This window comes from Aphidius gifuensis, linkage group LG3, assembly GCF_014905175.1.
Source record: "Aphidius gifuensis isolate YNYX2018 linkage group LG3, ASM1490517v1, whole genome shotgun sequence".
NCBI classification, from domain to species: Eukaryota; Metazoa; Arthropoda; class Insecta; order Hymenoptera; family Braconidae; genus Aphidius; species Aphidius gifuensis.
Genome location: NC_057790.1, coordinates 22,327,881 through 22,340,033, shown reverse-complemented (window position 1 = coordinate 22,340,033; position 12,153 = coordinate 22,327,881). Strand labels below are relative to the sequence as shown.

The 12,153-nt window shown below is 23.8% G+C and overlaps 2 protein-coding genes across 9 annotated transcripts in view; one reads left to right on the top strand and one right to left on the bottom strand.

Moving 5' to 3' along the window:
* LOC122852911 (lachesin-like) overlaps positions 1–12,153 on the top strand; it is a 129,669-nt gene that overhangs the window by 84,301 nt on the left and 33,215 nt on the right. The gene's annotated exons all lie outside the window — the stretch shown is intronic.
* LOC122852912 (alpha-(1,3)-fucosyltransferase C-like) lies at positions 7,779–11,789 on the bottom strand. Its single transcript, XM_044153038.1, has 3 exons — positions 10,948–11,789; positions 9,483–9,768; positions 7,779–9,214 (listed from the first exon to the last, which is right to left on the bottom strand). Exons 1-3 carry the CDS (start codon positions 11,543–11,545, stop codon positions 8,869–8,871), a joined length of 1,230 nt encoding a protein of 409 aa, XP_044008973.1. The 5' UTR covers positions 11,546–11,789; the 3' UTR covers positions 7,779–8,868.

Genomic DNA, 12,153 nt, shown 5'->3' with positions numbered 1-12,153 from the left:
TTGGCTAATGCCTTTGTCCCGCAGGCACTACCTATTGTTAATATTAAAAGAACAAGAGAAAGATGAAATAATAAAAGTATACAGTGCTTAGTGAGATAACTCGTCTGAATAGTAAATCTCTGTTGCATAAGCTCAGTCTCAATTTGCATTTTTAAACATTTTTAATCCTCCTGGTCGTGTCCATCTCATGCCCATAGCATTTATTCTTTTTTTTCCCGCTAAAAATGACGTTTTTTTTGTTTTATTAAAAAACAAAAAAAACAAAAAAATATCATCATTCATTCCTTGGCTCAGTGTTCGTCTTTCATATTCTTATTTTTTAGTAGATATATTTTCTTCTTTTTTTTCTTTTTCATCTTTTTCAAACTTTCTTATTATAAAAAAAAAAATAATAATCATCCGCGGTATGCTGTACAGCCAATTCATCATCTCGAACTCATTCGCGCTTTTCTCATTCTCCTTATTCATCGTCAACATCTCACTTCCAACAATAAAATGTCTGACTATATATCTGTATCAACTACTTGATATCTCGAGACTGTAACTTTAGACGAACAAAATTACATTGCTTAATCAAATTCATAGAAAATTTATATGCATAGATACGTGTTAATTAAATTATAATTAGTCGCATCTTGGCTATTATTAATTATGATTTTAATGATGATAATTATTATTGTATTAAAAAAAAAAAAATTGACAAATAAAATCTAAATTTTAGATTTTAAAAGAATTGTTGAATTTATTTTCTTGGCTTATATTTGGTAATGCCTTTTGCTAGATATTTTATTTGTTTTTTTGTGTATATTATTATTATTCATTTATTTATTTAACTTAACTTTTTTTTTTCTTCGAGTTACTTTCTCATATATTCATGTTTTTATTACAGCCTTCGCTCTTGGGCAATATAAACCGTCCCACGTAGCAGATCTTGACGTTATAAAATGTCTTAATTTGCATTTTTAAACAGACCCTCATTTTTAATCTAACACTGGAGCTTTTTCCTTTCTTTTTATTTATAACCTTTATTTTTCTTTTTCTTTATCATTGTAATTTTTTTCATAGCACGTTGACACCATGTCACACGTATATCACCTTAAAAATGACAAAAAATAAACAAATATATAAAATAAAATTATAATATAAAATTTAATGTGCTTTATTTTTAAATTAAAAAGAAAAGTTTTTTTAAATATAAATCCATGTCATTTTTTTAAATGTTAAAAAAAAAATTATAAATATTCGATTTACATAAAATTTTAAATTTTCTTTTCCTTCATATATACAATGCTGTATTGTATAAAAAAAAAAAAACAAAGCTCTGATAAAAAATAATAAACTATTTTTAATATACAAAATGAAAAAGTTAATTTTACAAAAAATATATAAAAAATATTTTAAACAATTTTTTTAAACTCTTTTTGTGTATAATATTTTTATGCTTTCCAACTTTTTAAAATTTTATGTAAATAAAAATTTATTTATAATTATAAAATAATATTGTTTATACAGTGATAAAATTTATCTAAAAAAATAATAAACTATCCCAACAAAAAAAAAAAAATACATAAATAAAATAAATACTCCATAATAAATGTATGAAAAAAAAAAAAATTTAAATTCAAGAAAAAAGATTGATTATTATTATATTTTTAATATATTCATTTAAAATCTTGAAAATGCATATCTTTTATTGTTTTCATAGTCATGAAGATAAGGTTAATTTGCATTCTTTAAAATCCAACAACGACAATACCAAGCATGGTTTGGTGTTTGGATGTAAATATATATAAGGTATGAGATTTAGAGGTTTTGATATTGGTAGAAAATGCCTGAGTTTATCTGTAAAACCACTAGATGGCAGGCACAATTGTAGTAATGATGTTTGAACACATTTGAATATCAGGAAATGAAAGCTCTCTCTTTGGTTTTCACCTTGCTGTGATGCTGTTATATCACAAATTCACACACACAGCCAACTAAAGCTAGTGAGTAAGTGAAAGATAAAGAGTAAAAATACATATACATATGATAAAATAAAATAGAGAAAATGAAAATAATGAAAAAAAAAAAAAAAAAACCAACGTGGTGAACGTTGAAGAAGGCTATTTGAATAATACTTTGCATTTAAATAGCTGGACTGATAAAAGACACCATCATACCACTTGAAATATCCTATTACTTTGTGTTATCTTTGAGCCAGATTCAAAGCATTTTTGCATCTTTGACACTTTAATTTCAAATTTTCAAATATATTTTATTTACTTTATCATTATTATTTTAATATTCTTGCAATTATATAATCAACTATTTTTTATTTAAATGAATGATTAATTTTCATGAATAATATATACTCATCTACTTTTTCCCAACCACTGAGAATATTTTTTATTTTTTTTTTTTCTTGTTTGCTTCTTTTCTGTATCCTTGAATTTTATTTTATTTATTTTTTTCTATTTAAGATACTTAAGTATAGATGTGTTGGATATATATATACACATAAAAAACTTTAAACTTTGAAGATAAAAAGCTGACTCAAATGTGTATATATACATGCTTTTACTTTACAATATAAAAAGTATACAAGACCAGTGGCAATTGCAACATATACAAACGTTTCGATCACGTCAACATTAGTTTTCCAAGCGCAGACTTTGGTAAAATTCAATTTGACAATTCGTGATATAGAATTTCTAATATACACAACAAATCTATACGCACATATATATCTATATATGTAAATTTTGTATTCCATCTTACTCTGTGATCCTGCCACGTGATGTTATTGAGAAAAAATAAAAATAAAACAAAAAAAATCCAATCACACTTTGCAATACAACCTTTTATAGATTTATAAATTTATGATTTTCTTTTTGATTATTTATGAATATGTTTTTTTTTTTGTTGTTTTATATATTTTTTTTTTTATCAAGTATTTATGAAAGCTTTTTTAAGCATGTATGTTTAAACATGAAACATTGGTCTGCTTAAACAGCTATGAGGACATTAAATAACTGAGGTGAATAAACATGGGTAAAACTTTGTTTAAATATTGATACGAGTTACTGGTATCTATACATATATATACCAAGTAGAAAATGTGTTTTTAGTCATTTATTATCTAGACAGTTTGTGAGTGGAGTTATAGTGGAATGAGGTTTTATTTAAGCACTGCAGTGAAAACACGTAGACATGTTGGTAATGAAGCCTGCAACCAGTAGGTACATGAAAAAAAAAAAAAAATAAGAAAAAGTCCAACACTATTACCTGAAAATTTATTTTTTATTTAACGAAAAGGTAAAAAAAAAAATTAGTTGACCTTTGATAAAATACAAAAGTTTCTTGGACATAAAATGTCAATGATGCAAAAAAAAAAAAAAAAGCATAAAAAATACATAGATCTCGAGACAACTATGTGACACATTTTTATGGCTTACTTTTTGCCACTGAATTTTTTTTTTTATTTCATTTTTATTATGTTCTTTTTATCTTGGGATGTTTTGTTTAATTTTTTTTTTTTTTTGTCATTTGTTTTTTTTTTTAACTCTATAATTTTTCAATGTTGTATCATTCTAAGAGTTTGCGTTTGTGTTGAAAAGTATCTTGTCGATTTCAACAAATATAAATTGAAAAGAATAAATAGTTTTAGTACTATACTGTTACAATGCCACAGGCAATTTGATGAGATAAACTTTAATGTTACTTAGTCAAGTTTTATTTATTTCCCTTTTTTTTTCTTCAATGTATTTATAATGGTAAATTTTATTATTGAAATCCTAAGTGTATTGTCAGTATTCAGGCTATATATTTGATATTTAAACATAATACTGTTGTTGATGAAAAAAAGTTTTTAGATGAAATAAATTAATTTAACATAATAAAATGTGTTAATAATAATTTATTGAATGAATAAAAGTTAATAATGTTAATTAAATATTCAAGTTTTGTATGAATCTTTGAAAGTTTAATTTGAAATTATTAATACTGACTTGAAGATGACACTGTAAGAAATTTTAAACTTTATATCAATTGATAAAATTTTGTAAAATTTCGATTTACTCATTTAATAATACCATCTTATTTTCATAACAATTAAACAAATTTATAAATAGAATAACTTGTGACAAGTTTAAATGAAAATAATAATAATTAACTTTCATATAATTTTGTACAGATTAACCTCATTTTAAAAGAAATAAGAAATAATCAAAAAAATAATAACAAATAGTAATAAAGTTTTAATTACAGAAAAATATTTATTATATATTTTTAAATCAATCAATTATTATAATTAGAAAAATAAAAATTTAGAAATTTTATTTAAAAATATAATATGATTTATTTTATGAAAAATCAGTTGAAATATTTAACTAAAAATTTAACTTTTATATAGTTTTTTGGATAGCCATTTATTTTCATTAGCCATTGGTTGCAGCTGTTGAAAGTTACTGTGAATCGACATCAAAACAGTCCACACTGATAGGACATACAAATATTTCCGCATAAAATACAGATACACATTTATATAATATCTTTCTCAACATTGACAACATCGAGTGTGAGACAAAAATTCTCTAACGTTTTACCATCAGTAGCAGATGTTATCAATAAAAAATAGTCTATAGAAAATAAATGAAAATCAAAGATAAAAAATAAAAAATTATATATAAGACCAAAGATAAAAACAAACAGTGAAATTGTCTACAATAAGAAATCTGTCATTTTCAGATGCCAATGCCCCAGGCCCATCAAAATATGAATTAAATTATAAAACAAAAAAAATCATTGAACTAAAAAATTTTGTATAAACCCTCGTCTTCAACTGTCACACACGTAAATATTACATGATCCTATCAACAATAAAAAAAAAAGCACAACATTATACAAAGCTCCATCATTTAATTTATGAAAACTTGAAGAAAAAAAAAAAAAAAAAGAACTAAACATATATTCAGGCTTAAAACCATATATTTCTTTTTTGACATTTCAAAAAGAAAAAAAAAAAAAAAAAATATACATGATTACTCTCTAAAAACGTAAATAAAAAGTTAATAAAAAATTCGTACACTTTTGTTTGGATGAAACTAGGCCGTATGGTTTATGTCCAAAATATTATGTGAGAGAGGTCACGAAAAAAAAAAAAAATATATATAGAGATAGTATGAGGGGTGCTCAGAGACCTTATGGTAGTCCCAATCCAATTCAAGTAATGGAGTCTGAAACATTCAACTCACACCAGCATCTACTCCCCAAATATATATATAGTTGATACGCGGCTGCACATACATTGACTTGTTTCACTGTAATTCTGTCTTCCAGCTAGTCTCACTATACTGACATAAATACAAGCACCTATATGTACCACCACCATCACCACCAATGGTCAGTAGGGTATAGTTTTGGTCACTCGTACTTGTTCATCATTATATACCTCATCTGATTCCCCTCTACTCATTTACTCACTCACTCACTCAACCATACTCAATTCCCTATATACTGAAAGACCGATTTTACCTATGAATGTCACGTACATACCAAAGTAATTTACAACCTTTCTGCTGCAAGTGAGACAGATAGATCGATTCACGATATACCAATATCCTAAATCTTAGTAATTTATTTTTCAATCAAATGATTTCCCTCGAGCACCAATAAATATCTATTTAACTTTTATATATATATATTTCAATATTTTTATTTTTTATTTTTTTATATGCCTATATTATGTTTCCAATATTTAAATTTCAATTTTTGCATGTATACACATGACTGTTTTATTAAAGAGTTGCATGAGGATGATATAGATTGATCAAATCAATTATTTATTCAGGAGATGATCGGATTTCGTTATCGCATCCAGGCACTGGACGTTGTATATATATATGTATAAATATTCATCCATACTGTACTAAATTTATCTACATGCACTACCACCATCTGTCACGTTTTATGAATTTTTAAGCACTACATGTGTAATGTAATTAAATTTATATACGTATGAGATACAACACTCTACACTTGTGCTACTATTTGTAGAGAAAATATTTTTTAAATTTATATAAATATTATTTTTTAATAATAAATAATGAGATGATACGTAAATACTTGACATTTTTTTTTTTTTATTAAATATTCAATTGATTATTTATTAATGAATTTTATCTTTTAAAATAATAATTTTATTCATTGAATTCAAAATAACATATAAATTTTTAACTTTGAAAAATTATTTTATTTTAATTGAAACAAAAAAAAATATTTTAAATATTCATTGAATTGAAATTAATTTAAGTATTATCAAAATTACATGATGCTGAAAATTAAATATATAAATTAGGGGGTGAGGGGGAGGATGAGAAAGGGGTATTGTGATAATTTTATTGGTCAATGATATCGATACGCTATTTATGCATGAATAAATCAAATTGTATTTGTATTTAAATATACATTGCGTAGTTGACAAGTATCTATATGGTATATAGAGGACAAAATGAAGGGTGATTGTATTGGATCGTTGGTTTCCTGTACAGCATAGCCACATTGACTGGTTGTCCGGAACGAGATATAGTCGAAGAGGCTGTTCAATCGCGCGTTGGCTTTAACGCCCTATAAATTGTGTGTTGACTTGAAACTGCATCTATTTCATTCAGTTAAAAATACAGAAAAATAAAAGAACAATACAACAACTACTTTATGCAATTCTTTAAATTGTTTGATCAATATTTCTTTTTGATATCAAATTTTTACATCAAAATATATTTAACTTGTTTGAAAGCACAAAAAAAAAAAATATTGTTATCTGTGAAGATAGCTTATCAGAACAATATAAAAAATTTTCAGGATAGTAATAAAAACTTATTCCTTTTTTTTCCTTCAATCGACATATTTTTTTTTTTTAAATCTTTATATATCTTACAATGCTATGGAGAATTGAAATTTTTTGATTTTTTTTTATAAACTCTCTTGGAGACATTTTTATCTATCGGATAAATTTATCTGTCGAAAATGTCTTTTATTTGTCGAATTTTTCTGGTTCTAAAACGTTTTTCAGGGCGTTTTCTCTTAGCAATTCGGTAGTTACGTACTCGTAGAAAAATTATTGGTATGATATGAAAGAATCTGAGAATTATTGCTGATAAACTGAATCAACCTTAGACTTTTTGTTATAAAAATTATTTTAATATATCTATTTTTTTTATTTGGTCAAAGGATAATATATATATTTTTTTTTTCTTTATTATTTTTTGCAAAGCGATCAATTTTCAAGAAGAGACTTGGATATATATTTGAACAAATCAAAATGTCCATGGAAAATTTTTCCAATATTTTTCAGAGAAAAGGTACAGTGTCCAAATCGTTTGGAAAAAGTCAGTTATCACTATATCATGGTGGTCCTTTTTCGTAAAAAAAAAAAATTAAAAAAATGTCAAAAAATAAGTAGAATAAAAAAACAAACAAATAAAGGAGAGGCAGAAAAAAGAGTGAGTAAGTGAGCGAGTCATGGTAGGACGTGAGGTGGATGACTTGAGGGGATTGAAGCTGACAGTTCGATAGAGGGTTAGAGGTGATGAGAATATACTGCTTTATATATATAAAAATAAAAAAACCCATCACTTATATAATAGTAGATTTCATTTATAGACCCATTACGACGATAGGAAATTTACTTTTCTCTTATTCAAGCCGCAATAATCACCAATCATGATAATCCCTATTTTACTATTCAGCGTTTCAATAAAATCACCATAATAAACAACATTATTAAAATGAAAATCAAATTTTTTTTTTTTTTTTTCATTTAGATGAAGAGTAATTTTTGTTTAAATTTATATTTATAGAAAATAAATACAAAGGTTAATTATTCTGTCAACAATATGAACTTTGAAAAAATTAATATTCATAAAATAATTACTACGGTATAGTTCAAAATTTTATAATAACTTTATCGAGTAAAAAAAAAAAAAAAAAAAACATCAATTAATAATTTAATGGAAAAATTTTATTTAAATTATTGACAAATTTTTAATCTAGTAATTACTTTTATTTTCTAATTTTTACTTGTGATTGTTTTTTTGTTTTGAGAAAAAAACAAAAACATTTTTTCACATTATCCGGAATGTTTAGTTTTTCATGTGAATAGTTTCATTTTCAATTGAGTTTTGAAATATGGATCAAGAAATCATATTACTCAACTTTTTTTTGTCCCCTGAGGCAGTCAATACCCATAGAGAGAATAAACTTTACTATAGAAACGACAGGTCTTCTTATGCCACTTGGGAATTTCCAAAAGCACATTGTGTTAATTATAGTTTAGATAGTTTAGATGCTGTTGACACTAATAAAAATTATAATTAATGAAAATCAAAATGATATAAATAATAATAAAAACACTACATTTATACAAGAGACATCTTAAAAGTTTTATAATATTATTTTAATAAATGTAAAATTATTTATTCATTTTCTGATTTCACATTTATCAATTTTTGGTGTTTATTCAGAATGTCCACAAGCACTTAAGACATCATAAATTATCAAGATAACAATTGATGCTGTCTGATTTTTTTTTCTCTTTTTTCCTGTTATCGTTATTGTTACATTTTTGTTTTCCCTACTATATAGAAAATAAAAAAAAAGAGCTTTGACAGATTGATGTATTATATACAATTTACCAACTGTCAATTTATCATTCTGTTGTATTAAATTCAACATTAATATAACCATCATGAACAAAATAATAATAATAAAAAATAAAACAAAACATATTCAAATAAATCTTTATGTACATCAAGCTTGAAATATTTTTTTTTTATATTCTTTTGGCAGACTTGTTAAAAAATTAATTTACAAAAATAAAAATTAATAATTTCAATTATTAGAAGACTTAGTTAAGTATGGATTTAAAGAGTCAATTTTTTTTTGCAATGGACACTTTGAATACCATGCAGACAATGGATCATAAAATTTATATTGTCGTTTGTCATTATGTAATATTTCACAAAGTTTACATCTTGCAGCATTGCTATCATCAGCTAGTTTATAATATTTTTTCCATTTAAAATATTTAACATATTCATTTGGATCATTTGATAATTTAATTAAATATTCAGCTAAATTTTTTGGACTATCAAAATCCAATGCGTTCACGTAAGAATTTGGAGGTGCAAATTTACTGTAGTTAGCACCTCCATAAACAACTGGCACCACATTATATCTGCAAGTTGAAAAAAATAAATAAATTATAATTTAGATAATTTAGATAATTGCAGAGTCTTTTGTATTAATCATTTGTGACCTAGATAATTAAATTAAAAATATCAAGTATACACTTATGAAATTAATGAATTTTTTAATTTAAGTAATTCACATAAAATTACTATTACACTTGATAATTATTTACAATAATAATAACATTATAAAATTTGATGAAATAATAAAAATTATGATAATGAATTGTAAATAAAAATAAATAAATTACTTACTTTAAAGCAGTGAATAGTTTTTCAGTTACATAATCTTGACAAAGACTATTTTCAAATGACAAATAAAAATAATATTCTGGCTCAACAATTTTTTTAAAACAATTTTCTTCACGTGGACATTTTATTTCATTTCCACATCTTCCAAATATATCGACATTCATGTGTTTCGATAATTCTTCAACGTATTTTTCACGACCACCAGCAGTATGACAATTACTCACGAACCAAATGGCATTTTTTTTCTTTTTTTTAATTAATTTTAATAAATCAGCATTATCATCATCATCTGAAATTTTTAATAAATATTATATTATATTTTTTAACTGAACAAAAAGAAAATAAAAAAAATGACAATATTGTGATAGATATTGCAAAAAATTTATTATTTTTATTACAATATTTTTGCCAATAGTTTTATACCAATAAAAAATATAAAATGAAAAAAAAAATAAAAATTTATTTCAGTTGAAAATAACAATATAGATAAAATATGAATTGTTGAAAATTGAAATATAAAACCACGTGATTCAGTGCAACGATTTGTGTTTATCACGTGTTTGAAAAATTAAATAAACACGTGGGTACTATTGCATGACAAAAGTATAGATATAAATAAAAAGAATGAAATTGAATAAATAATAATAATAAAACATGTGCATATTAAAAATAGTCAGAGGTATCTAGAAAAAAAAATAATAAAAACTGTAAACATTGGTGACAACTGGACAAGCAAGTTTGTCAGTATTGTTTACATGAATAAAAGAAAAAGGCGAATAAATTTATTGTATGTTTGAAGGGACTCGAATATATGACATACGTGTTTTGCAATTTTTACATATCTAGTTGACGTAATGTGAGAAACCTTGGCTTATTGAAGAACAACTTTCTGTATTTATGCCAACAATATTTCTATAAGTATATACGTCATTTTATGACCCTGAAAATAATATTTTCCACCATCGAATATTTTCTATCGATAATTTTTTTGATATAGATAAATTTTTTATTATTTAAATTTTAAAATAGACTATTTATCTATTTTGTTTCTAAAATAATAATTGGTAAAATACTAAAGAATTTATTTTTAGTACTAAATACAAGATCTTGTCATTTTTTTTCTTTTATTTTTATTCATCTTTACCTCATTTCGTTTATCATATTAATAAAATTATAATTATGTAGTCATTATTATTTAAATTATTCAACAACGTTGAATTATTTATTTTGTTTTTATAATTTTTTTTTCATGCATTCTTGGTGACTATAATAAAATATTTAAATGCATAAATTAATCAATCACTAATCAGAACTCAATGTTGTTATTAACATCTATGAAATGTTCATAGTTTAATATTAATTATTGTTATTGTTAACATATATATATTTTAATCAGTTTAGAATATTATATTGATATTATTATGATTTAAATATTAATAATATGAAAAATTTAAAATACAATGTTCACCTGTTGCATAGTCAAACGTCTTCCAACTAGTATTTGAAAGTGGTCCAATGATATTTCCAATTTTTTTATCATAAATTTCACTGTACGTAAATGGTATATCACTGTCAAGTCTATATGTCATTGTAAGATTAAAAAAATTTTCAAATATTTCATTTTCAATTGGTCGATTTATTGGACTTTCAAGATTAACATAAATATATTTTTGTTTATTATTTCTTTTATTTGGTAAATCATATATATCAAGTTCACTACCATGAAATAATATCATATCATAATCATCGATATTTTTAATTTTACGATTTGATGATGCATATGTCAAATCATTTGGTATATCATTACAAAATTTACAAATATCACCATGACCTATATAAAAATCATCCCTGTCAAATAATTTATTCCAATATAATATCAATTTTGTTGATTTATTTATCTTTGACATGACTGACTTATTTGTAAAACATAGTTCAATTATAATATTGAAATAAATTGTTATTAAATAAAGACAAGCTATTAAAATTGTACATGTTAATATTATTGATTTTTGCATATAATCAAAATATTGAATTTTATTGATTAATCTTTTAAATATTAGCTTCATTTTATTTCATCGACATAATTATTTTTATTTAATTATTTAAATTATATAATTCACTGATCACAGCAAGGTATTAATTTTTATGTATCCTTGATAAATCGTTTCACTTGAAAACCACATTTTATATTTTCTTTTTCACCAAGTAATAATCTTTCAACTGCATTTAAATAATATACAACAAGTAACATCAAAGTTTACAAATACACAATTATAATTAAAGAGTGTTGATTGTCGACTAAACTTGCATTAGACTGTTGACTGTCATTTGGTATATATCACTTATTTTCCCACTCTATTAGATTGTGTGGAAATGCCATATATTTTATAGTCACAAGATATCTTCTATCGTGCATCAAACAGGTGCCATTGATGCCCACTCTCTGCATGTTATTAAATTTATTTTTTTTTTTTTATTTGTTTATTTGTATGATTAGCTAAAATTATGTTAATATTCCTAAAAGCATAGAGAATATATATTGAATTGTTATCAACTGTTTCATCTTTTACTATTTTTTATTTTCTTTTTTCCTTGAATATTGTGGTATAGTAAAACCGAAGAAATATTTAAAAGTGATTGGGTTGTAAAAAAGACGATATTGTTGACCGATTTA